The sequence below is a fragment of the Cetorhinus maximus genome, chromosome 21 (genome assembly GCF_964194155.1).
Source record: "Cetorhinus maximus chromosome 21, sCetMax3.hap1.1, whole genome shotgun sequence".
Lineage (NCBI taxonomy): Eukaryota > Metazoa > Chordata > Chondrichthyes > Lamniformes > Cetorhinidae > Cetorhinus > Cetorhinus maximus.
Window position 1 is genome coordinate 35,513,028 of NC_135899.1, and position 24,481 is coordinate 35,537,508.

Genomic DNA, 24,481 nt, shown 5'->3' on the forward strand with positions numbered 1-24,481 from the left:
ATCTTCAGGCAGCCTGACTATCCTGTGGGGAATCAGCTGTGGAAATGCCCCTTATGCTGTGTGAGAACATCCAGCTGAGAGAGCTGTTTACTCGGTGCTTTGTGCTGAACTGTTTGCCTGGAGCTGTGTGTTGGATATTGAGTGTGTTTATTGGAAGCATTTCCCTTCTGATTTACAGGCTGACTTTTGTTGATGGCTCATTACTGAATATGAGAAGGTGAGGTGTAATTATCTGGGAGGTGCAGAGACACCTTTATTGAAATTTTTTTTGTACCTTCTTTAAAGATTTTACCTGAAGGCCTCGGCCTTTCCCAAAAGCCTGGGCTTGGATTTGATAGTTTTGCCCAGTGCTGTGGTTGATAGCTGAATTTGGGATGTGCAGTCTGAGCGAGTGCAGTGTATCTAATTTCCCAGGATAAACCAGAACCCTTCAATCAGCTGCACTGAAGCAATATTTTCCTTAGCTTCCAGCACTTCCTGCCCAGTGTGTTTTCTTCAAATAATTTTGGAAAACAAGGGTGAGAAATTTCAAAATCCCCATTGAATTAATATTTTTCCTGAGTGTTTTTTCTATTAAACCCATACGCTAAGGGTAGGACTAGTTTTCACCAGCACAACTTGGGCTCATAGTGAATTGATAGCTGATTCTGCCCAACTGTCTTTTCCATTGACCTCACAGGGCCTGGGAAGATGGGGGGCTCGGCGGAGGAAATAAAGTAGCCACTGGTCACTATCCGGTGTCCCTGCTGGAAACAAGGTGTGTGACAGTCAAGAGAGCAACTTATCTCCTGACTCCCCATAGCCTTTCCACCATCTACAAGGCACAAGTCTGGAGTGTGATGCAATACTCTCTCCTTGCCTGGATGAGTGCAGCTCCCACAACACTCAAGAAGCTTGACACCATCCTAGACAAAGCAGTCGGCTTTATTGGCACTCCATCCACAAACGTTCACTCCCTCCACCACCAATGCACAGTGGCAGCAGTGTTTACCATCTACAAGATGCACTGCAGCAACTCACCAAGGCTCCTTAGACAGTCCTTTCCAAACCCATGACCACTACCATCTAGAAGGACAAGGACAGTAGATACATGGGAACACAACCACCTGGAAGCTCTCCTCCAAGTCACTCACCATCCTCACTTGGAAATATATCACTGTTCCTTCTCTGTCACTGGTTCAAAATCCTGGAACTCCAACCCCCCCCCCCCCACCCCGAAAAAAAAACTGTACCGTGTGTGTACCTGCACCACATAGACTGCAGCGGTTCAACAAGGTGGCTAACTACCACCACATCAAGGGCAATAAATGTTGGCCTGACCAGCAACGCCCATATCCTGTGAAAGTATAAATAAAAAACTAAGGAATCAGACCGTCAGCAAAGGAGGAGAGGGAGTTGGAGGAAATCATGTTTAATTTTCTGTGTTACAGAAGGACTGCATTGTACTACGCCAAAGGATAGACACCGCAGGTAGATCCTGACCATCACCCAAGGAGCAACTGCACAACTGTGGGAAGACATCCAGTCCCTTCACAGCATTGCTCAACACAGAGAAGGTTGGGCAGTGAAACCATCATCTGGAAATCAGTCGGGTCAGGGGAGCTTTGATATATCATCAGATCTGAAACTGGTCAGTGGTGTGGAGCCTTCCATCAACCAACCTTTCCAAAGGTTTGGCTGTGGGTGATCAGTCAGGGTGAGGCTGTGAAGAAGTGTGAGTGGCTCCAAGTGTGTTGAGAGCTTCAATCGTTGATCGAGCCTCGTGAACCACTGATTCATTCCTACAGGTGAGAGGCTGTTCAAGTGTGAGGTGTATCAGGAGGATTTCACAGGCTCATAAGATCTCCTAATAGGCAAGGTCCATCTGTTGTCCCGCCAGTAACACAAGGACTGCGAGATGGAAGAGAAGCAATTCATATATGATTTGTGAGACAAAGTCTTCACACGTTCATCGACACTCGAGAATCACCAATGCAGTTGCATCAGGGAGAAGCCGTTCGAATGTGAGATGTACAACAAGGGTTTTGCACAGTTATCAGGCCTGGTGAAACACCGGCTCATTCACACAGGAGAGAAACCCTTCGTGTGTGAGGTGTGCGACAAATCATTCCTGCAGTTATCGAGCCTCCACAGACACCAACACATTCACACCAGGGAAAAACCATTCCCCTGTGAGGTATGTGACAAATCATTCTTGTCATCATCGGAATTCTGCACACATCAACGGATTCACACTGGGGAGAAACCGTTCACATGTAAGGTGTGTGAGAAATCATTCTCAGATTCATCGAATCTTCGCAGACACCAACACATTCACACAAGTGAGAAACCATTCGCATGCGAGGTGTGCGAGAAATCATTCTCCTCACCATTGTATCTCCGCGTACACCAACGCATTCACACAGGCGAGAAACCATTCACGTGTGAGGTGTGTGAGAAATCATTCTCAATATCAGGGTACCTCCATAAACATCAACGCACTCACACAGGGGAGAAACTGTTCAAGTGTGAGGTGTGTGAGAAATCATTCTCATCATCAGGGAATCTCCATAAACATCAACGCACTCACACAGGGGAGAAACCTTTCAAATGTGAGGTGTGTGAGAAATCATTCTCATCATTGGGGAACCTCTGTAAACATCAACGTACTCACACAGGGGAGAAACCATTCACATGTGAGGTGTGTGCAAATTCGTTCTCGACGTCAGCGAACCTCCGCACACACCAACGCCTTCACACAGGAGAGAAACCGTTCAGGTGCAAGGTGTGTGACAAATCATTCTCAACATCATCGAATCTTCTGGTTCATCAGAGGATTCACACAGGGGAGAAACCCTTCAAGTGTGAGATTTGCAATAAAGCTTTCGCGAAATCCACGAGGCTCCTGACACACCAGAGGATTCATGCAGAGGAGAAACCCTTCAGATGTGAGGTTTGTGAGAAGGCTTTCATCCAATTGTCTGATCTCCTGATACACCAGAGAGATCACACAGGAGAGAAACCCTTCAAGTGTGAGGTGTGTGACCAAGCCTTCACAAAGTCATCGACCCTCGTGAAACACCGACGTGTTCACACTGGGGAGAAACCGTTCAAATGTGAGGTGTGCGACAAATCCTTCTCAGAATCATCAAACCTCCGCAGACACCAACGCATCCATACTGGGGAGAAACCGTTCAAGTGCGAGGTTTGCAACAAATCATTCTCGCGGTCGTCTCACTTTCGTATACACCAACGCCTTCAAACAGGGGAGAAGCCATTCACGTGCGAGGTATGTAATAAGGGCTTTGTGCAGTTATCTAGCCTGTTAAATCACCGGCTCATTCACACAGGGGAGAAGCCATTTGCATGTGATGTGTGTGACAAATCATTCTCACAGTCATCGAGCCTCCACGCACACCAACGTATTCACACCGGCGAGAAACCATTCCCCTGTGGCGTGTGCAAGAAATCATTCTCAACATCATCGGATTTCTGCAAACACCAACGTATTCACACTGGTGAGAAACCATTCACATGTGAGGTGTGTGAGAAATCATTCTCGGATTCATCAAATCTCCGCAGACACCAACGCATTCACACAGGAGACACCATTTACGTGTGAGGTGTGTAATAAGGACCTTGCGCAATTATTGGGTCTGTTAAATCACCAGCACATTCACACTGGAGAAGCCGTTCACACTTGAGATGTTTGACTGAGCCTTCACACAGTAAGCAATGCTCATGAAACACTGACACATCCACCCTGGGAAAAAGCTGTTTGAGTGTAAAGTTTGTGACTGAGCCTTCACCCTGTCAGAGACACTCGTGAAACACCAATGATTTCACACTGGGGAGCATCAGTTTAAGTGTGAGGTGTGTAATGAGGGCTTTGCACAATCATCAGGCCTGGTGAATCACCAGCACATTCACATCAGAAGGAACCATTCAAGTATGAGATTTTTTTGCAAAGCCTTCACAAGCTCTTCGAACCTCCTGGTCCATCAGGGATTCACACACGGGAGTGACTCTTAAATGTGAGATTTACAAATAAAATTCTCTTGAGGCCTTCAAACATCCTGGAACTCACACGGGAGAAATCTTTCAGGTGCGATGTTTGTGAGACAGCTTTAACCCACTCATCTGATCTCCTGAAGCACTAGTGGATTCACATGGGGGAGAAACTATTCAGGTGTGAGGTGTGTGACGAGGCTTTCACACAGTCAGCGTGTCTCCTGGTCTATCAACGTGCTCAAACAGGGGAGAAACCCTCTTGGTATGAGTTCCTTAGGTAGTAATGGAGATACCTCAATTAGCCTCAGTATCTCTGGCCTATGGAAGGGGGCAATCAGCCAGGAATCCCATTCCTGATCAGTGACCCCAGCTGGGAAGCCAGGATGTGTCTCGGCTGTGATGGTCTCCATTGTCCCGCAACATTCACTGTATTGTTGAGAAAGGAGACATGCTGTCGAAGCGTTTCCTCTTGCACTCATCAGAGCAATTCGCAAGAATCTCAAATTGTGAAGGGAACAACAATTTGTACTGCATGAGAAGCAAGTGCTGATTGGTTAGCAAGTGTACTGTGGTAGAAGTGTTGCCATGGAGAATGCACCAGTAAGTGACAGTTAACTGCCAAGCTTTGTTTAATTTCAAACCAGGCAGGGTGACTCTGGTCAAGGGATTACCCTGGGGAATAAACCAGGGAATGGCTGTACCCTGAGCTTTTGTTTACTTGGAAAAGACACAATGCTCCTTTTGTCTTCAAAGGACAGGGCCGTGTGTGAATATATGTAGCTTCTCATGGAATATGTGTAGCTTCTGAGCTTCTCTTCATAGTCGATTCAGTAGAATGCATGGCAGGATTTTCCTCCTATGGACAAGATGGAAATATCTCAATCGTTTCCAGTGTAATTTATATCCCTTCTTGAAGATAGTTACAATTGTCTCATTCTTGAAATCGGTGAGAGTTTTTTTTCCTCCCAAAGCCATAGGATGAGTTCATGGAGTCCTTATGTGAGCAGAAGTCCACCAACTTTGAAGACCTCAGCTGGAATACCATCGGGGCCACAGGCTTTGTTTTTTTGCATCTTTTTGTTTGTTGCAGCTCTCCCATCGATGGTGACTCACCCATGGATTTACCACAGGCACCGGGGGATAGACTGGAGGGTATCAGCTGTCACTGTGGATTCATGGTTAAGTTGTTCAAAATGTTCTTTTCAGCGTTAACAGATGGCATTGTCACCCTTAAGAAGAGAAACACCATCCTGTGAACGAAGGGGATTTTGTCCATTTATCTCGATCTAAAGATGGCCCTGAAATAAAAACAGAAAATGCTGGAGGAACTCAGCAGGTCAAGCAGCATCGTTGGGATTTTTTCTCTCCACAGATGCTGCCTGACCTGCTGAGTTTCTGCAGCACTTTCTGTTTTTATTTCAGATCTCCAGCACCTGCAGCACTTTGTTTTTACTCTAGATGGCCCTGGTGGCGTCAAAAAAAAGCTTCACATGTCATGATCCAGATACTGCTGGATCTCTCGGGCTTTCTTTTCCCATCACATGTCCTTTATCTTCCGGATTTGTCTTTGGGCATCAGCCCTTGAGCTGCTGAAATGCTGCCTTCTTGAGTTATGACCTTGGGTTGTTCTGCCAAACAATGAAGGCTGATTGTTTTTGTTCCAGGAGGTCACATATTTCACCGTCCAAACCCAATGGTCCAGACACAGGAGTTTAGTACAGCTGACTTTATTTGATCCCACTGTTCAGGAATTGAGTTGGATGTGTGAAGATTTTCCAAATTGGTCATGAGCTGCACCTGGAATTCCTCTCTTCAGTCGGGCTGTTTTAGGGCTGAGACATTGATGATCTTCCTCTTGGACTTTTGTCTTGGTTCTGGGTGGATGTTCATCACCGATCGAGCAAGTCGATGATCTGTCCAGCAGGCATCAGTCCCCCACATGGATCGAGTGATACAGACATCACTTAGAACTTTGACTTGGCTTTAGACCTTCCAGAGGAATCTCCGACATGATCTTTGTTCCCAGATAAACCCAAGAAAAATGTCGAGAACAACACCAGGAACTCTTCATTACATTTATTATCGTGACCTAAGTATTTAACTCAGTAAATCGTGAGGCACTGTGGATTGTGCTCCAATGCTTCATGATGATATGACTGCAACTGTCTTGAGTGGGAGATCTGAAACAGAAGCCTTCAAAATCCAGACTGGTGTCAAGCAAGGCTGTGTGATAGCCCCTATTCTATTTACAATCTACCTGACAGTGACTATTCACCTCATCAACTGCCCTCTGGTGTCAGTATTAAATACCATCAAGATGGGAAACTCATTTACCTCGGTCACCTCCGTGCCAAAACTAAACTGACTACCATAGATACACATGATCTACAGTTTGGAGAAGACTGCAGTGTCGTTGTCAACTCTGCAACAGATTTGCAAACCACTCTTGATCTCTTCTATTCTGCATGTGTTTGTATGATGAAAACGAGCTCCATGCTGTGCCACTAAATATCGGTGTCATTTCTGACCATTGGAATTAGGAGTCAGTCTAAAGCACAGAGATTTTAAAGAAACTTCTGTCTGTAGTATTCTGAGAGTTTCCCATGGTGAGTGTGTGTGTGTTAGTAAAGTGAGCCAACTTTCAGGAATGGGTATGGGGTAGAATCGGACTCTGCTTTAGTTGGTGATGTGAATTATAGACAGATCCTCTTCAGGTGACAGGTGTTTGACTAATTCCATGGTTAATGTTTGTACTGTCCTGTCTGGGAGGACTACTATCCTGAGTATGGTGAGGGACTGGGGGTGAGTCTCTACAGACCTGAGTTCCCTTAGCCCATCGTACCTCAATGTAATAACGGTGTGATATGTTCACCTTACACTCTTCCAAGATTCACTTCGTGTTCTGGGAAAGATCTTGAGTCATTTTCAAATGCTTTGTTATTTTGATTGATTCAAATTTTGGTGTAAACTGAATACTCTGTTGTTTGCATGTTGCTTTATCAATCATCTGTATAGATTTATAACTCTCAATAAATTCACTTTTTTATCTGATTTGTCAGCAAGGTATGTTCCTATTCACTGAAACAGGAGTCTACAGCAAGAGTCCTGTACACAATATATTGGTCAATGTTACTGTGGGCTGGTATACTTTCTCCATCAATGGGTTTATAATTTCCAGTTCACAGGAGGCAAAATGTTTCCCTAAGAAAGAGAGAAAGGGAAGAATTTTACTGCAGCCGGATTTTACCCTCCTGCTGAAGTCAATGGAATTTAGAATGGCTCGCCACATTTTGTGGCTCTGTCCCCACTGTGATAGGACCGTAAAATTCCAGACCAAGTTTTGCCTTTATATATCAACTTCCAAACTCACGGCATCTGTAAGCACTTTACAGCCAATGAAGTGCTTTTTGAAGTGTGGTCATTGTTATAATGTAGGAAACGTGGCAGCCAATTTGTGCACAGCAAGCTCCCACAAACAGCAATGTGATATTGACCAGATAATCTGTTTTTGTGATGTTGATTGCAGAATCCATGTTGGCCAGGACATCAGGGTTTAAACATATTGTCTGAGCCCCACCACATTCTGGGCTCTCTGTACAAATCCCACCCACCATTTATTGAAACATATTGTAAAATGAGTGAAGGAATTATCCTGCGGATGTTTACACACTGCATTGATCATGAAGCCAGTCAGAGCCCTCTGTACAACCCTTAAATGAAACTGCTTCAATTTGTCACAATTTTTAAGTAAAGGTTTGCTTTCGTCAAAGAAAAGCAAAATATTGCGCTGGCAATCTGAAATAAAAATAGAAAGTGCTGGAAACCTCCGCATTTCTGGCAGCATCAGTGAAGAGAGAATCAAAATTCATCGGCAGGTGTGGAGTCTAAACTGGAGTCTTAAGTCCGGTGGTGGGCGGGAAAGTCGGTGTGATTCCCGCTGGGTGACAGGATGTTTAAACACTTGCGATCTTCCACTGTTGAGCTCATTAATTATGCATTCACAAGGAGCATAGCCAATCAAGCAGGAAGGCACCACCCCTCATGGTGTCAAAGATCCTGGTGCCATATTTAACATACGAGCATACAAATTAGGAGCAGGTGTAGACCACTCAGCCCCTCAAGCCTGCTCCACCATTCACTAAGGTCATGGCTGATCTGACTGTAACATCAACCCCACATTACCACCGACCCCCAATAACCTTTCACCTCCTTGCTTATCATGAATCTATCTCGTTCTGCTTTAAATATATTCACAGACTCCTTCCACTGCCTTTTGAGGAAGAGAGTTCCAAAGACTCACGACCCTCTGAGAGAAAAAAATTCTCCTCATCTCTTTTAAATGGGCGACTGTTTATTTTTAAACAGTGACCCCCAGTTCTAAATTCTTCCACAAGAGGAAACATCCTCTCCACATCCACCCTGTCAAGATTGGGATCTGTTTCGATCAAGTTGCCTCTTGCTCTTCTAAACTCCAGTGAATACAAGCTGAGCCTGTCCAACCTTTCCTCAAAATACAGCCCCTCCATTCCAGGTAGTGGTTTAGTAAACCTTCTCTGAACTGCTTTCAATGCATCTACATCCTTCACTAAATAAGGAGACCAATACTGTACAAATCTGGTGCAGAGTGGGGATTGGTTCTAATATTTTCCTATGACAAATATTGTTAACTGGCCTGTAGTTTCCTGCTTTCTGTCTGCCCTTTTTGAATAAAGGAGTTACATTCGCTATTTTCCAATCAAATGGAACCTTCCCGAATCCAATGAATTTTGGAAAATGAAAACTAACATATCAACTACCTCACTAGCCACTTCTTTTAAGACCCTAGGATGAAATCGATCAGGACCCAATCTGCAACTCCAACAACTTGCTCAGTACCACTTCCCTGGTGATTGTAATTTTCCTGAGTTCCTCCCTCCTTTCCATTTTCTGATTTCCAGCTATTTCTGTGATGTTACTTGTATGCTCTCTAGTGAAGACCGATGCAAAATACCTGCTCAAGTCATCTGCCATCTCCATATTTTCCATTATTACTTCTCCAGACTCACTTTCTATAGGACCAACACTTACATTGTATATATATTTAAATAAGAAAAGAATTAACAAAATCTGATTTGTTTTTAAATTTCTGGCAAGCTTTCTCTCGTACTCTAATTCTTCCCTTCTTATAAATCCTATTTTGCTCAAACAGGTTTCCACTCAGTAACAACCCAGAGAACAGGGTGCACGGGTGATGGACAGCGATGGGATTGTTTGTTCCCTAACAATATGTTATGTTGTTGTACACATTTACAGCAACAAGAGGAGGCCATTCACCCCTCAAGCCCAATCCCATGATGGTTCATCCGTATCTCAAATCCATTTCCCCATCTTTTGATCCTGATCCACTCATAAACTTAGGAACATCGGAACAGGAGGCCATTCAGCCCCTTAAGTTTGTTTTGCCATTCAATTAGATTATGGCTGATTTGTATATTAACCCCATCCACTTGGCTCTATATTCCTTAATACCCTTCCTGACATAAATTGCTCAAGCTAATTTTACATATTATCAGTTGTCATTTCAAAGTAGTAACTGTGTTTGGGTGTTGAGTAAACTGAAGACAGGAGTTAAAGGGACAGTATTTGCCTGGAAAGTGGAGGTGACATTGTTCCCTGAGTGTTGGGATGGTGCACAGCTTGGGAGAAACTTGCATTGGTTTGTGTCAGTGGAAAGCCAGACAGAGTGAGAAGGGGGCTGAACAGGAACTGCCCAGATTGGCTAAGAAGCTAAACAGAAAGCTCCCTGACTATCACATTGTTGAGAGAAGGAGATTTGTTTCAAGACCAAACTTTAATCCACCCCAGATGGGACTTGAACCCATAATCCCTGGTTTAGGAGGCCAGTGCCTTATCCATTAGGCCACTGGGGCTGGACAAAATGGGGTTTGGTGATTGTAACTTTGACCCTTTGTCTCGATGAAATCGCTGCCAAATTTGATGCCTTTTTGTGGGCCGGCCCTATCTTTTCATCTGCAACCAGATTGGATCAATTCCAAACATTCCAGCAATGAGCTGACAGGATCAGGATTTGTATTTTGTGTGTCAGTAATTAATGCTGGCAAAGTATAGATTGTATGTGAGAAGCTATTGTCTTTCTAGAAGTTTCCTTGTTTGCCCTGTCTCAAAGTTTCAGTGATTTCCCCAACCCAGATTCCCGGCCACCTCCTTGACCTCGCTGTCTCACCCGGTCTCACTACTCTCATCATATCAATCACAGAGAAGGCCATCTCTGATCACTTCCATGTGTTACTCAGCACCCATATCCCCCTCCCACATTCCAGCTCTACCTCCTTCTGTATCTGTCCCTGGAAAAAACTATCCCCCAGTTCACTAATAATCGCACTCTCCAAATCTCAACTGTCTCGGCCTTTGGGCCACCGTTCACCACAACATTTCTGCAGTTCCTGATTTACTCAACCACACCCTCACCTCCACCTGAGATGCCTGAGTCTTCGATAAAACCATTCCCCTCTCTCACTCTGGGTACAGACCTCATATCCACTCCCTTAAGTCCAAGAGACACAGACTTGAAAGGTTATGGTGGACAACTGGTTAACCATCCACTGCCAGTGGACATCCAGGGACAGTTTAGATGGAGCTTGACTCTGTATCTAACCCATGCTGTACCTTCAATGTGAGTGTTTGATGGGACAGAGTCAATGTGGAGAAATTATTCCTTCAAGTTCATATCCCAGTGTTTTTTAAATGTGATGAGGGTTTCTGCCTCTATCACCCTTTCAGACAGTGAGTTCCAGACCCTCACCAGCTTCTGGGTGAAAAAATTACTCCTCAACTCCCCTCTAATCCTTCCATCAATTAGTTTAAATCTCTGCTCCCTGGTTATTGATCTCTTTGCTCAGGGAAATAAGATTGAAACAATCCCACCAGCTGCCTCTGCCACTTCCCTCCCTTCCACTAGCCCACCTGGATAAACTTCCATTAATGCTCCCCCTGCCCTCGCTCTGAACTCACATCTTTCTTTAGTTTCTTTCCTATCTCCCCTCATACCCTCTCTGAGCTCATCTTGTCCACGAGACCCACCTCCTGTTCCCTCGACCCTATTCTCACTAAACAGCTGATCATCCAACTTCCCCTCCTGGTCCCGACATTAGCTGATTTTGTTCATGGTTCTCTCTCTTCAGATTTTATCCCTCTCTCCTTTAAATCTGCTGTTATCACACCTCTCCTCAAAAAAACAACCCCTGATCCCACCGTCCTTGCAAACTACCATTCCATCTCCAACCTCCTTTTCCTCTCCAAAGTCCTTGAATGTGTTGTCGCCTCCCAAATCCTGGAGAGGGACATGGGGTCAGGTGAGAGGTGACGGGTGAGTGGAAGAGTGAGGGGTGGCATCAGGCGATGTGCAAGAAGCTGGTAGAGAGGTCTGGCAAGGGGTGAGGGATCATTCCCCAAGTCACTCCAGCAGTCATAGAGTCAATCTCCAAGTCACAGCTACTCCCAAACACAGGTTATACCCTCAACACGTAATCACTCCCCGAAGTGTGGATCAATCTCCTCCCCCATCTCTTTGTTCATCTCTTGTGTACCCTTCTCTCCTGTGCCCCTCTCTCCTGTGCTTGTGCTGATCCCACCACTGCACATCATCACTGTCTTGGATGCTGTGGGTCTCCCTCTTCTGATCTGCTGTCAAACACATCCGAGGCTACACATCCCACACTGATGTTGTCAGTTTGAAAGCCTCCGAGGATGAAGAATGTTATTCCCACACTAGAAATCTCTGTCAAACATTTACCGGGGGAACTGAGACAGCAGCTGCAATAAGTGAGGTTTTATTCAGATGGGACAATGACAAGTTTAAATCCCCACCTGATCTGCTGCTTAAAGTCGCCTCCGTTTCACCGGTCAGTTTCCCAAACTTCAGGAAACTCATGTTACTCCAGAAATATTTGGATTGGCTGTGAGAGACGTCAATCAGAGAGCCCCACCAACTCTGCCCATTCCCTCCTCTTCCTGTTCCACAGCTGCTTCACTTCCTGTAGGGACTCAAAACCAACTCAGGAGATGGTGAGTGAACGAACACAATTTATAATTATTACATCACATAATATCCACACTAATCTTCAGGCAGCCTGACTATCCTGTGGGGAATCAGCTGTGGAAATGCCCCTTATGCTGTGTGAGAACATCCAGCTGAGAGAGCTGTTTACTCGGTGCTTTGTGCTGAACTGTTTGCCTGGAGCTGTGTGTTGGATATTGAGTGTGTTTATTGGAAGCATTTCCCTTCTGATTTACAGGCTGACTTTTGTTGATGGCTCATTACTGAATATGAGAAGGTGAGGCCCGCCCTCAACTTCTCTCTCCCCCCGCCCCCCCCCCACCTTAGACCAGCTTATATTTCACCTTTCTCCTAACTATACTCAGTTCTGCCGAATGGTCATGAGGACTCAAAACGTTAACTGATTTCTTCTCCATCGATGCTGCCAGACCTGCTGAGTTTTTCCAGGTAATTCTGTTTTTGTTTTGAGGTTCCTGGACATATTGGCCAATAGCCTGTCAATCAGGATGGTCATTATTGAAAGCAGCCAATCAGGTGCATAAACCATCCTGATTGAAATGCCATTCGGCCAATCATTGCTCTTGTTCTGAACAATCAGGTGCTGAGTAGGAGGTGCCATATTGGTCGATCCCTCCTTTCTTGCTAATCTCGTGCAATGTTCTGTTTGGGTGATGTCAGACGCTCTTTTCTTCACTCTTCTTCAGAGCTGGTGGAGAGCAAGGTCAGGTAAAACCCCTAGTGCCTCAGTTGTTACGATCCCAGCTAAGGTTACTCCTGGACAAGCCTGACCCCAGAATGGAACACAGCTTGATAGATACTAACTTTTATTTGTTTGTTCAGATACATGAAGAGTAGCTCCTGAACAGAGTCAGAGGAATCAGCTGATTAACTTTTAACAAAAGAATAAAACATTTCTCAAACAAGAAAAGATAAACTATATTACAATACTCCACCCACAACTATTCCTTTACGGATATATACAGATTTGTAAGGGTAACACAAGGTACAAAGCTATCTTACACTTTAATGTACACAGTAAATACATAGTCCATTTACCAATAGGCAATCTGGAGTCAGACACACCACACTCTGAAATCAAGTGGTAGATGCCACCCCAACCAGATGCTATGGATCTCTCCTCAACTCTCCCCAGATGCTTGTCACACTGAGCCAACCAGTCTCACTGAACTCCGTCCTTCACACAAGTCTTTCCAATCTCCACTCTCCAAGAACTCATTTTGGAATCTTCTCCCAAACTGATGCTTTCCCTCAGACGCCTTCCGCAAGGGTTCATCCCCAGGGTTTTGAACTTTCCTTCCGATGTTCCTCTTCCCTGGGTCACCACATGCATTTAAGCTGTCTCCCACACACTCTCTCTCACCAACACAACTGTCAACAACTGCTTCACATGCCCATAGCAAAGAGTTGCAGACCTTCAGTTGTCTCTTTGGACCTTCTGGCCTCTTGCAAGCTGTTCTTGCTTTAAAACTGCTTTCTGCAGCTTTTGACTCTTTAAATCTGAAGCTTCGAGCCTTTGTCTCTGCCCCTCACTCTTAACTTCACTTAACAGGATCTTTTCCAGGTTCCTGTACTTTCTTTGACTGGAAGGTCTACTTTGGACTTTCTCCTGTTCCACTCCCCTGGATTCACGGGGTTTTTCTTTAGCTTGAGACTGGCTATCTGCCCCCTCTTGCTCCAGTCTCTCTCTGACAGCTACTTGCAACCAACTTTAGCTTGCAGCTGGATATCTGCCCCTTCTAGCCTGCTTCTCTGGCAGCTATCTTCAAAACCGGCTGAACTCCAACAGCTTCCAAAACGAACTTTGTGTGTGTAGCTTTGTGTGTGTGTGTCTGTGGGTGAGACCTGCCTCTCTGGACCCCTGTTGCTCGGCAACAACCAGTTTTCTACTGTTGTGTTTGTTTAATTTCTGCTTAGGAGTCGTAAAAAGGCCAGTAAATAAAAATGTAAATAAGTCAGGGTTGCTGCATTAACTGTTCTATCTCTAAATTTAAAAAAATGCAAAAACAGATTGAAATTTTGTTATGGCACCGCGAATGGTAAATGCTGAGATGCTCAAATCCCCAGACAGAAATTTAAAACAGCTGCCACAACTGTTTCACAATTTGTATTTTTATTTCAAGATGCGTGCTTGAATCCAGTAGTAACAAGTCCACCAAGTCTCAGGGGTTTTGTACAAAAGTCGATTAAACATTGATTAATAGTAGAAAAGATTTTAAGCGCACACATAGATCCACAAATTACTACTATAATAACTCCTAACTCCCCTAATTAATCTGCCTCCCAGTTACACCTCCATTAAGGCAACAGTAAAACAAAATAGATTGCAACAGACCCAGGCCAAGCAACACACAACACCTGGACAGTGATATTTGCAGTGATTTTTCTCAGCTTCGGTTCCTGTAGACAGAAACTTGATACATACAGGCTGGAGGCTCTTCACACTTGTCAGATCTTAGAATGCCTTCCTCCTTTTGGAAAACCTCATATCCTTTATACAGGTTTTTCCCTTTTTAATGTAAATTCCATTGTTCCAATATGTCTTTTCAACTTAACTTTTCCAATAAAATAAATCTTCCATAGTACTCATATTATCAGTAATCTTTGGGAAAATAAACACATTGTTTATGACCAGTTGTAACATCCCCATCATCTCTTTGAAATTCAAACTACTCTGGTTTATCTAAAAATGCAAAAGTTCTTCACACCTCACATCCTAAAACTTCAACCATGTTTATGTATTTAGTATTTCAAACCTAGCTTCTCTTTTGATAGGTCAAAAGCTCCAGATAGCTTTCTGCAATTCAATTAAAACCCCCGCACACACATCCACACAGAGAAACTAATCAAAACCCCACGATTAACCTACCTTTACAATAAATCACAATAATATTATTAAAATTATTATATTTTCATGACAGATTTTTCAAGTCCTTTGTCCATGTGGTTTAAGCAGGGTTGCTGTATCAACTGTTCTGTCTCTATATTAAAAACAATGTAAAAACAGATTGAGGAATACAGTTAACAAATACAGCAAATAAGGGTGGAAGGGTCTCTATCAGTGCAGCCTTTTCTCTAAAGGAACAGTCAAGCATACAACTGCAACGCCGTGCAGAATTGACCTTTAGGAGTGGCAACAGCTTCTGAACGGGATGTGGTTATGATTTGAAACTGAGCGTGTGTGACTGTGAGAGGCAGTGCTCGATGAGGGCTGGCAGCATGTGAACCTAATGAAATATACTTACCTGGTAGGAGGGAAACAATGATGCTGAGAGTTGTGTTTTCCAGACTGATTAAAATTATTGAACGTGCACAGAAGATGCATGTATGTGAAACTATCTGCAAAAGCTTCATGGTCTTTTGGTTAAGTTCAAGTGTAATTTCTGTTCTTTTCAATTTTTACCTGGCAGGGGAGAGTCCATGATCATGGTTGCTTCTGCAAGAGTGAGGCCTGTTCCTTGCTCCTGTGTGGTGGCGATCGCCTTGAGATAAAGGGGGGAAAAACGTGCCCAACATCGCACTCAAGAAGAAGGCTCTGATGAAGTCATATGGACTCAAGGCGTTAACTCTGTCTTTCTCTCCACAGGTGGTGTCAGACCTGCTGAGTTTTTCCAGCATTTTTTGTTTTTGTTTCAGATTTCCAGCATCCACAGCATTTTGCCTTTATCGCCCTCATCTTGATGACCACCTTTATGTGTACCTGCATCAAGCTGTGCGTAGATCCTCGGTACGCAAACACCAAGTTTCACTATGTGCCGAGGTTCTATCTGTCCCTGATGTTGTGAAGGGTGGGTCTGGCCACACTGCCGTGGAACACTCCAAGTAGTTTGACTGTGCCATACCACCTGTCCCTCATGGAAACATTTATGCCACGAAACACCTTTGACCACAAGTCCATCAGGCAGTGGCACGTAACGTCCTAGAGGCCCTGAAGGAAAAGGAGATGGTGGATCCTGTCAGATGGTTCCCTGAGCAGACTGTCAAAGTCATTTGGCAGAATTCCTCATCACCAGAACTTTCCAACAAGCGCCAAGATGTAGCTTGGCTGGTGGTGAAAAAAGCCGTCCCTGTCAGATCCTTCCTACACGCCAGGAGTCTCACCACCTGTGTACATTGCCCTGGAGGTGGCTGTGGTGTGGAAGAGAACGTTGTTCACGTCCTTGTGTATTGTGCCTTTGCAAAGAAGGTCTGGAGAGAGATGCAGTGGTTTTTGTCGAGGTTCATCCCAAGCAGTTCTGTGACACAAGACTGTGTGCTCTACAGGCTGTTCCCAGGGACACACACCAAGACAAACATCAACTGCAGCTGGAGGATCATCAACTCGGTGAAAGACAGTCTTTGGTCTGCCTGAAACTTGTTGGTCTTCCAGTGCAAAGAGTTGTCCCTGACTGGCACATTCCAAGATCCAGGACTATGTGCTGAGGGATGCACTAAAGTTAGGGACAGCTGCCGCAAAGGCGCAATGGGGAAAGATCACTGTCTAAGACCTTTCTGCCATAGTACACCAAGGGGCTGGGAATTGTATAGACCCCTCAGGCTGTATGACTCACAATGAATGTATGCAGTGAATACTATATGCATCACAATTGTATTGAAGAACCTTAAAGTGCAACATGATCTATGTAGACAACTTAAATACCACTGCACTGTCTGTCTGTTATGACCATTATGAAATGATTGTAATGTTCCTTGATTGTATTTAAGCATGATCTATGTGGAAAACATGAATATTATTTCACTTTTTGTGATGGTCATTTTGAAATGTTTTGTAATGTCCTCCAGATACTAACGCCTGCGATGTTTCCAAATGTGGGATACTCGACTGCAAAATTTGTGGTAGTGGGGGACTGCATTTGTGCTCTCCCTTGCTTATGATTAAAATTATTTAATGTGCAGCAAAGTGCTTGTATGTGAAAGTTTTCCTTCAAACGCATTCAACAGTGCAATGACTAAGTAATTTCCCCCACCAACTCTCTCAATGTTCACGTTTTATCCACTGCAACTACAAGTTTATCAAAACTGCATCCAACTCTCCACTTTGCAAAGTACAGACACACAAGAACAGTCACAGAGGTGGGAGGATAAGGAAAGCGCTCAAAACTCTGGGAGTGAAATGAAAGCAGAAAATTCTGCAGACACTCAGCAGGTCTGACAACATCTGTGTGAAGAGAGAAACAGCAGTTAAGCACGGAAGCCTCTGTATCAATGCAGTCTTTTCTATCAAGGGCAATTCAAGCATATACTACAATACTTGCGAAGAGTTGATCTGTTGGAGTGGCAGCAGATTCTGAACAGGTCGACGTTATGACTTTTAAAACGGAGTGTTTTTCTTCCTTGTCATTTGTCATTGATTGATGCTGTGAGATGCTGCCCTCCCTCTTATTGAATAGTGTACGTCCGCCAGCAGAGGGTCATGAGATAGAGAAATGGGTTTGAGGAAGAGACGCTTTGAATCTTTTTTAATTTATTTGCCCAGACAAATGATCCTCTATTGCAGCAGCCAGTTGCTTCTGAAATGACTTCTGACTTTAAGGGCCGAATGGCCGGTTTCTAAATTATTTCAAGGTGGGATAGTGGAGGATGATGCTACCCAGAAAGCATGGCGTGGGTGAATACGGTCTATCTCCATCAAAAGGGGCGCACAGCGCAGGCGAAGGTAAGGCGATCCCCCCACGCTGGCCACCTCACAGCACGGAGCATGCGCAATTGGTGCGGCTCCAGGAAGCTGAGCGGGGACGAGCGCAGCCTCAGCAACAGCGAGTGCGGTTTTCAAAGGCTGAATCAGGGTCGCCTGGGGAAAATGATAGAACGATTTCTGGGGCGCTGGGGATTGTGGGAACTGCTGCCGCCATTAGTCAGCGTCTGTCAGATTTTGTTGCAGGCTGACGGACGGTCAGCCGCTTTCAATGCTAACTTTGTTTCTCTGTGTACAGTTTTGGTATCTTTGCTTAAGGAAGAATATAATTGCATTGCAGGCAATTCAAAGAAGATTCACTAGGTTGATTCTTGCAATTAACCGGCTGTCAGAAGAAGCAAGGTGGAGCAGATTGGGCCTATGCTCATTGGAATTTAGAAGAAATGAGAGGTGATGTTGCTGAAACGCATAAGGTTCTGAGGGGGCTTGACAAGGTAGACAATGAGCAGTTGTTTCCACTACGTGAGTTTCAGACTGAGTTTCCAAAATACTAAATAATCAAGGAGCAAAAGGGAATAAGGAAATAAATACAATAGCTATCACTAGAGAAAAAGTACCAGGGAAATTAACGGGGCTAAAGGCCAATAGGTCCCCTGAGCCTGATGGGTTGCACCCTAGGATATTAAAGGAAGTAGCTACAGAAATAGTGGATGCACTGGTAGTAACCTTCCAAGAATTCATAGATTCTGGGAAAGTCCCAGAGGATCGGCAAACTGCCAATGTAACACTCTTTTTCAAAAAGGGAGACAAAAAACAAGTAACTATAGGCCAGTTAGCTTAACATCTGTCACTGGGAAAATATTAGAGTCTATTATAAAGGATGTAATAGCAGAGCATTCAGAAATGTGTAATATAATCAAACAGTGTAAGCATGGCTTCAGGGGAAATAGGGGAAATAGGGGAAATCATGTCTGACAAATTTATTAGAATTCTTTGAGGAGGTAACAAGTAGGATAGATAAAAGGGAACCAGTAGATGTAATATATTTGGATTTCCAAAAGGTGTTCGATAAGGTACCACACATAAGGCTACTTAATAACATAAGAGCCCATGGTGTTGGGGGTAGTATATTAGCATGGATAGAGGATTGGCTAACTAATAGAGAGTTGGGATAAGGGGGGCATTTTCAGGATGGCAGTCTGTAACTAGTGGAGTGCCACAGGGGTCAGTGCTGGGGCCACAATTATTTACTATATATATTAATAACTTGGATGAGGGAAGTGAATGTACTATCACCAAGTTTGTGGATGACACAAAAATAGGTGGGAAGGCAAGCAGTGAGGATGCCACAAAGAGTCTACAGAGGGATAGAGACAGGTTAAGTGAGTGGGCAAAAACTTGGCAGATGGAATATAACATGGGAAAGTGTGAGGTTATGGACTTTGGCAGGAAGAATAGAGGAGCTGAATATTATTTAAATGGAGAAAAACTGAAGAAAGCTGCAGCACAGAGGGATTTGGGTGTCCTCATGCATGAATCACAAAAAGCTAACATACAAGTTCAGCAGGTAATAGGTAAGGCAAATGGAATGTTGGCCTTTATTTCAAAGGGAATGGACTATAAAAATAGGGAAGCCTTGCTAACAGTATAGAAGGCACGAGTTAGATCACACCTAGAATACTGTGAACAGTTTTGGTCCCCTTATCCAAGGAAAGATATACTGGCATTGGAGGCAGTCCAGAGAAGGTTCACTCGGTTGATCCCGGGGAGGGATTTTCTTATGAGATGTTGAGTAGGTTGGGTCTGTACTCATTAGAGTTTAGAAGAATGAGAGGCGACCTTATTGAAACATATAAGATTCTTAGGGGGCTTGACAGGGTAGATGCTGAGAAGTTGTTTCCTCTTGTGGGAGAGTCGAGGACCAGAGGGCATCATCTCAGAGTTAGGGGTCACCCATTTAAGGCAGAGATGAGGAGGAATTTCTCTTCTCAGAGGGTAGTTAGTCTGTGTGATTCTTTACCGCAGAGGGCTGTAGAGGCTGGGTTGTTAAGTATATTCAAGGCTGAGGTAGATAAATTTTTAAACAGTAAGGGAATCAAGGGTTATGGGGAAAAGGCAGGAAAGTGGAGTTGAGGATTATCAGATCAGTCACGATCTCATTGAATGGCGGAGCAGACTCGATGAGCTGAATGGCCTACTTCTGCTCCTTACGCTCTAATATAAAGATTTTAGGGGTGTGTTTCACATGGTGGAGGATGAGTTTCACAGGGCAGGGGTAAGTTTTATACAGCGGCAGTTATACATAGGGTAGTTCTTTCACACACTGATGTTTCACACGGGGGTTATTTCAGACAGGGGGTAGTTTCTCAATGGAGGCTGTTCACACAGGGTTGATGTTTCAAAAAGGGGTCTGTCTTTCACACGCAGTGAGATTCAAACTGAGGAGTGGGTTTCAGATGGGTGGTTTTTCACATGGATGATGTTTACACAGGGCAGTTATTAATTCCATTTGGTTTGGAGACCTGGTTCTTATTTGAGTAATGACCGAGTGAGATTTTAACCGAGTCATCATTTCAAAATTTAACAATCTTTTTTTATACCTGTTGAATCTGCATCAAACAAATACTGTATGTGAAATAGCCACAGGGAGTGGGAAACACAGAATCATAAAATGGTTACAGCACAGAGTGAGACCATTCTGTCCCTCATATCCTTGTCAGCTCTCTGAAAGAGCAATGGAACAATAAAGAAGCAAAAGTTGTGTCTGGAGAAGGTGTGAATGGCAGACTGATGAACAACTGACTTCCGAAAAGAGAAACAAGTGAAAAACCAAATCGAGCAGAGGGAGGTCAGAGTGAGAGCCAGGTCACCAGTCATTTTAAATCTCCGCCTTGGCTCTGTCGATTAGTTGGTTAATGTTCCTGTCACGTTAATGGCCAATCTTGGGAATTAATCCTGTCCTAAGAAACTGTTACTCCAACATTTACTGCCCTGAAACAAATGTCACTTTAACATTTGCTTTCCAGCAATTGATTTCAGTCCTGTCCAACTTTCCTAAGCCTTAATTTTAGCAAAGCTTTTGACAAGGTCCCACAGAAAAGTCCATGGGATCCAGGGGAATGTAGTAAGCTGGATACAAAATTGGCTCAGTGGCAGGAAACAGAGGATAATTGCTAACAGGTGTTTTTGTGACTAGAAGACTGTTCCAGTGGGGTTTCAGAAGGCTCAGTTCGAGGTCCTCTGCTTTTTGTGGTATATAGAAATGATTTGGATGTAAATGTAGGGGGTGTGATCAAGAAGTTTGCAGATGACACAAAAACTGGCCGCTTGGTTGATAGTGAGAAGGATAGCTGTAGACTGCAGGAAGATATCAATGGACTGGTCAGGTGGGCAGAAAAGTAGCAAATGGAATTCAACCCGGAGAAGACTGAGGTGAAGCAGTTGGGGAGATCAAACAGTGCAAAGGAATACACAATTAATGGGAGAATACTAAGAAGTGTAGAGGAAGTGAGGGACTTTGGCGTGAATGTCCACAGATCCGTGAAGGTGTCAGGACAGGTCAATAAGGTGGCTAAGAAGACATATGGAATCCTTTCATTTATAAGCCAAGGCATAGAACATAAGAGCAGGGAGATTATGCTGGAATTGTATAAATAATTAGTTAGGCCACAACTTGAGAACTGTGTGCATATCTGATTATCGCATTACAGAAGTGATATAATTGCACTGGAGAGATACAGAGATTTACAAGGATGTTGCCAGGACTGGAAAATTGCAACTATGAGGAAAGATTGGAATGGCTGGTGTTGTTCTCCTTGGAACAGAGGAGGCTGAGGGGAGATTTGATTGAGAAGTTCAAAATCGTGAGGGGCCTGGATAGAGTGGATAGAAAGGACCAATTTACTTTAGCAGAGAGGTCAGTGATTAGGGGGCATAGATTTAAAGTGATTGGTAGAAAAATTAGAAGGGAGAGGAGGAGAACAGTTTTCACCCAGAGGGTAGCGGAGGTCTGGAACTCACTGCCTGAAAGGGTAGTAGAGGCAGAAGCCCTCAACCCATTTAAAAATTGCCTGGATATGCAACTCAAATATCGTAACCTGCAGGACAAGAGACCAAATGTTAGAAAGTGGGATTTGGCTGGGTGGCTTGTTTTTCAGCCAGTGCAGACACAATGGAACAAGTGGCCTCTTTCTGTGCTATAAACTTTCCATGATTGTGTCTTGCATTCGTGCTGGGCTCCAACATGGTTGAGAATGGAGGTGATCATTGAGCTGCTTCTCCTGTTACTTGATTGGTTGTCCACAATTCTCGACAAGATGTGGTAGGACCACAGAGCTTTGCTCTGATCTGTTGCTTATTGGACTGTTTAGCTCTGTTTATTACCTGCTACTCTTGTTGTTTAGCCTGCATGTAGCCCTCTGTGGTATGTTCACTAGGTTCAAATCTGGACTCTAAAGATTACCCAATGCTGCTCCTGAGATGTATCTGTTGGTTGGATGATAATCATGGTATGAGGGCTGTGCCGGGCTGTAAGATTGTGGTGGAATACAATCCTGCTGCTGCTGATGGCTCACTGCACCTCATGGATACCCAGTTTTGGGATCTGTCCTTAGTCTCCTTCCCTAGTGATGATTATCATGGTGAAGTACTCATTCATCAGTTCGGAGGGGAGCGGTAGTTTTCCTTCAACTTGTTTGACCTGAAGCCATGAGACTCCATGGAGTCAATATTGAGACTTCCCCACCTGCCAGTGGGATGGGATATACCCAGGGATGGTGATGGAGGAGTCTGGGATGTTTCCAGATTGATACAATTCAGTGAGTATCACTGCTACTTGACCAGTCTGTGGGGCAGCTCTCCTCATTTGGATACTTGTCCTCAGACATTGGTAAGACAGACTTTACAGATTTCACTGGGCTGAGACCACAATTTTGTTCTGATACAATGTCAGGATTGTCCAGATCTAATTTTCCTCTTATTATTGGACTTTGTAGTGATTGTTTATCATTGTTTGCTTGGCCACTTCAGAGGGCAGTTCAGAGTCAACCATGTTTTGTGGGACTGGAGTCACATGTAGACTAGACAAGGCAGCTGTAGCAGGTTCTCTTCCCTGAAGGATAATATTTGGGTTTTTAGGACAACCTGAAAGTTTCTATATTTTGATTCTGTTCAAAAATTCCAAAATTTATTAAATTCCATTTCTCAACATGGGGTGGTTGAGATGGATAACATTGATGTTTTTAAGGGGAAACTAGATAAGCACATGAAGGAAAAAGGAACAGAAGGATATGCTGACAGGATGAGATGAAGAGGGGTGAGAGGAGGGTCGTGTGAAGCATAAACACCAGCATCGACCAATTGAGCTGAATGGCCTGTTTCTGCACTGTAATTCTATGTATGTAACTTTCCATGGTTGGATTTGAACTCACAAGCTCTGGATTGTTAATCCAGCACCATAGCAATTTGGCTGCCATTCCTGGAGACACATTTATTGAAAACTCTTTTAATGCCTTCTTTAAAGATTTTAGCTGAAGACCTCGGCCTTTCCCACTGGGCTTGGATTTGATATCTTTGCCCAGTGCTGTGGCTGATAGCTGAATTTAGTATGTGCAGTCTGAGCGAGTGCAGTGTATCTAATTTCCCAGGATAAACCTAAAGGTTCATGGCTGCTGGGAAGATGGGGGCTGGGCGGAGGAAAGAAAGTAGCCACATTGTCTGCTCTGTCACTATCCAGTGTCCCTGCTGGAAACAGAGGGTGTGTGACAGTCAAATGAGGGAAAAGAAAGGACTTGCATCTGATCCCCCACACAGGGGAATAGCCGACTGGCACTCACTGTGGAACAGTCTCTAACTGAGGAGTCAGTCCCTTCAGCAAAGGAGGAGAGGGAGTTGTTTTGATGTTATAGCCGAGCTTTAGTGAATATACTATTCCTATACTTTCTGGTTTTACCGTACCTTAATGAGATTTTGCTTCCCTATGACAGACTTGAGATAGTCGTTGTTCAAACAGTTTAAGAGCTATTTACAAAGACCTCAGGGTAAGCACCTGGTATTCAGGATACAGACTATTCTGCACCGAGCTCTCTTGGAGCCTCTTGGTCATCCGACTATTGATGTCACAGTTACATCATTATCATCATCATGGTCTCATTAATTTAACCATTAACCCATTACTTTACATCTCTCCACAAGTATAGTATCAAATCTTACATTCTTTTATTAAACTACTTACATTACATTTTCCAAGGTCTGTAAACCTCCTGTACTGTGCACCATTTCTGTTCAACTCCTGCACGCAGCATGGAGGCACAGCCCGGCTCACAGCACAGAGTCCGAACACGCAGCATGGTGGTGGGGGGCAGCTGACAGCACAGGGGCCAGGCCTGGCTCGCAGCATGGGCGACCGGCTCGCAGCCCGGGGTTCTGCCTGGCACTCAGCACTCATGGGCGGTGGGGGGAGGCCAGGGGGTGTGGTGGGCAGCTTGCAGCATGTGGATACAGCCCAGCACACTGTACAGTGGCTGGGCTTGCAGCTCAGGGGCTGGGCTCACAGCTCATGGGCCCGGCTCGCAGCACGTGCCCAGCATTCAGCCCGGGGTCCCAGTTCTCAGCACAGGAGCCCAGCCCTTAACATGGGGGCCCAGCCAGCATGCAGCACAGGGCCCAGCACTCCGCACGGGGGCCCAGCGTCACAACACAGGGGCCCAGCCAGCCCTCCGTACGGTGGCCAGCCTCGCAGCATGGGGGGGCTCAGCTCTCCCCCCTTCCCCTCCCCTCCCGTC

General features: G+C 44.6%; 5 protein-coding genes, 1 non-coding gene and 1 pseudogene across 8 annotated transcripts in view; 3 read left to right on the forward strand and 4 right to left on the reverse strand.

Moving 5' to 3' along the window:
- The window catches only part of LOC144695228 (uncharacterized), a 142,236-nt pseudogene extending 130,318 nt beyond the window's left edge, over positions 1 to 11,918 (reverse strand). Inside the window, exon 1 of the transcript XR_013579906.1 lies at positions 11,857 to 11,918. The product of XR_013579906.1 is annotated as an uncharacterized LOC144695228 (transcript). The remainder of the gene's footprint in view (positions 1 to 11,856) is intronic.
- LOC144695267 (uncharacterized) overlaps positions 1 to 24,481 on the forward strand; it is a 556,511-nt gene that overhangs the window by 312,703 nt on the left and 219,327 nt on the right. The gene's annotated exons all lie outside the window — the stretch shown is intronic.
- LOC144695233 (uncharacterized) overlaps positions 1 to 24,481 on the reverse strand; it is a 313,865-nt gene that overhangs the window by 281,000 nt on the left and 8,384 nt on the right. The window lies entirely within an intron of this gene.
- The window catches only part of LOC144695223 (uncharacterized), a 218,638-nt gene that overhangs the window by 138,320 nt on the left and 55,837 nt on the right, over positions 1 to 24,481 (forward strand). The gene's annotated exons all lie outside the window — the stretch shown is intronic.
- Positions 1 to 24,481, reverse strand: part of LOC144695243 (uncharacterized) — a 157,052-nt gene that overhangs the window by 117,687 nt on the left and 14,884 nt on the right. The gene's annotated exons all lie outside the window — the stretch shown is intronic.
- LOC144695196 (uncharacterized) lies at positions 1,461 to 7,036 on the forward strand. Its single transcript, XM_078566083.1, is given in 2 exon segments — positions 1,461 to 3,585; positions 3,587 to 7,036. Coding segments are annotated over 2 exon segments (1,674 nt in total). The 5' UTR covers positions 1,461 to 2,008; the 3' UTR covers positions 3,684 to 7,036.
- trnar-ccu (transfer RNA arginine (anticodon CCU)) lies at positions 9,827 to 9,899 on the reverse strand. The gene has a single exon. It is a non-coding gene; the product is annotated as a tRNA-Arg (tRNA).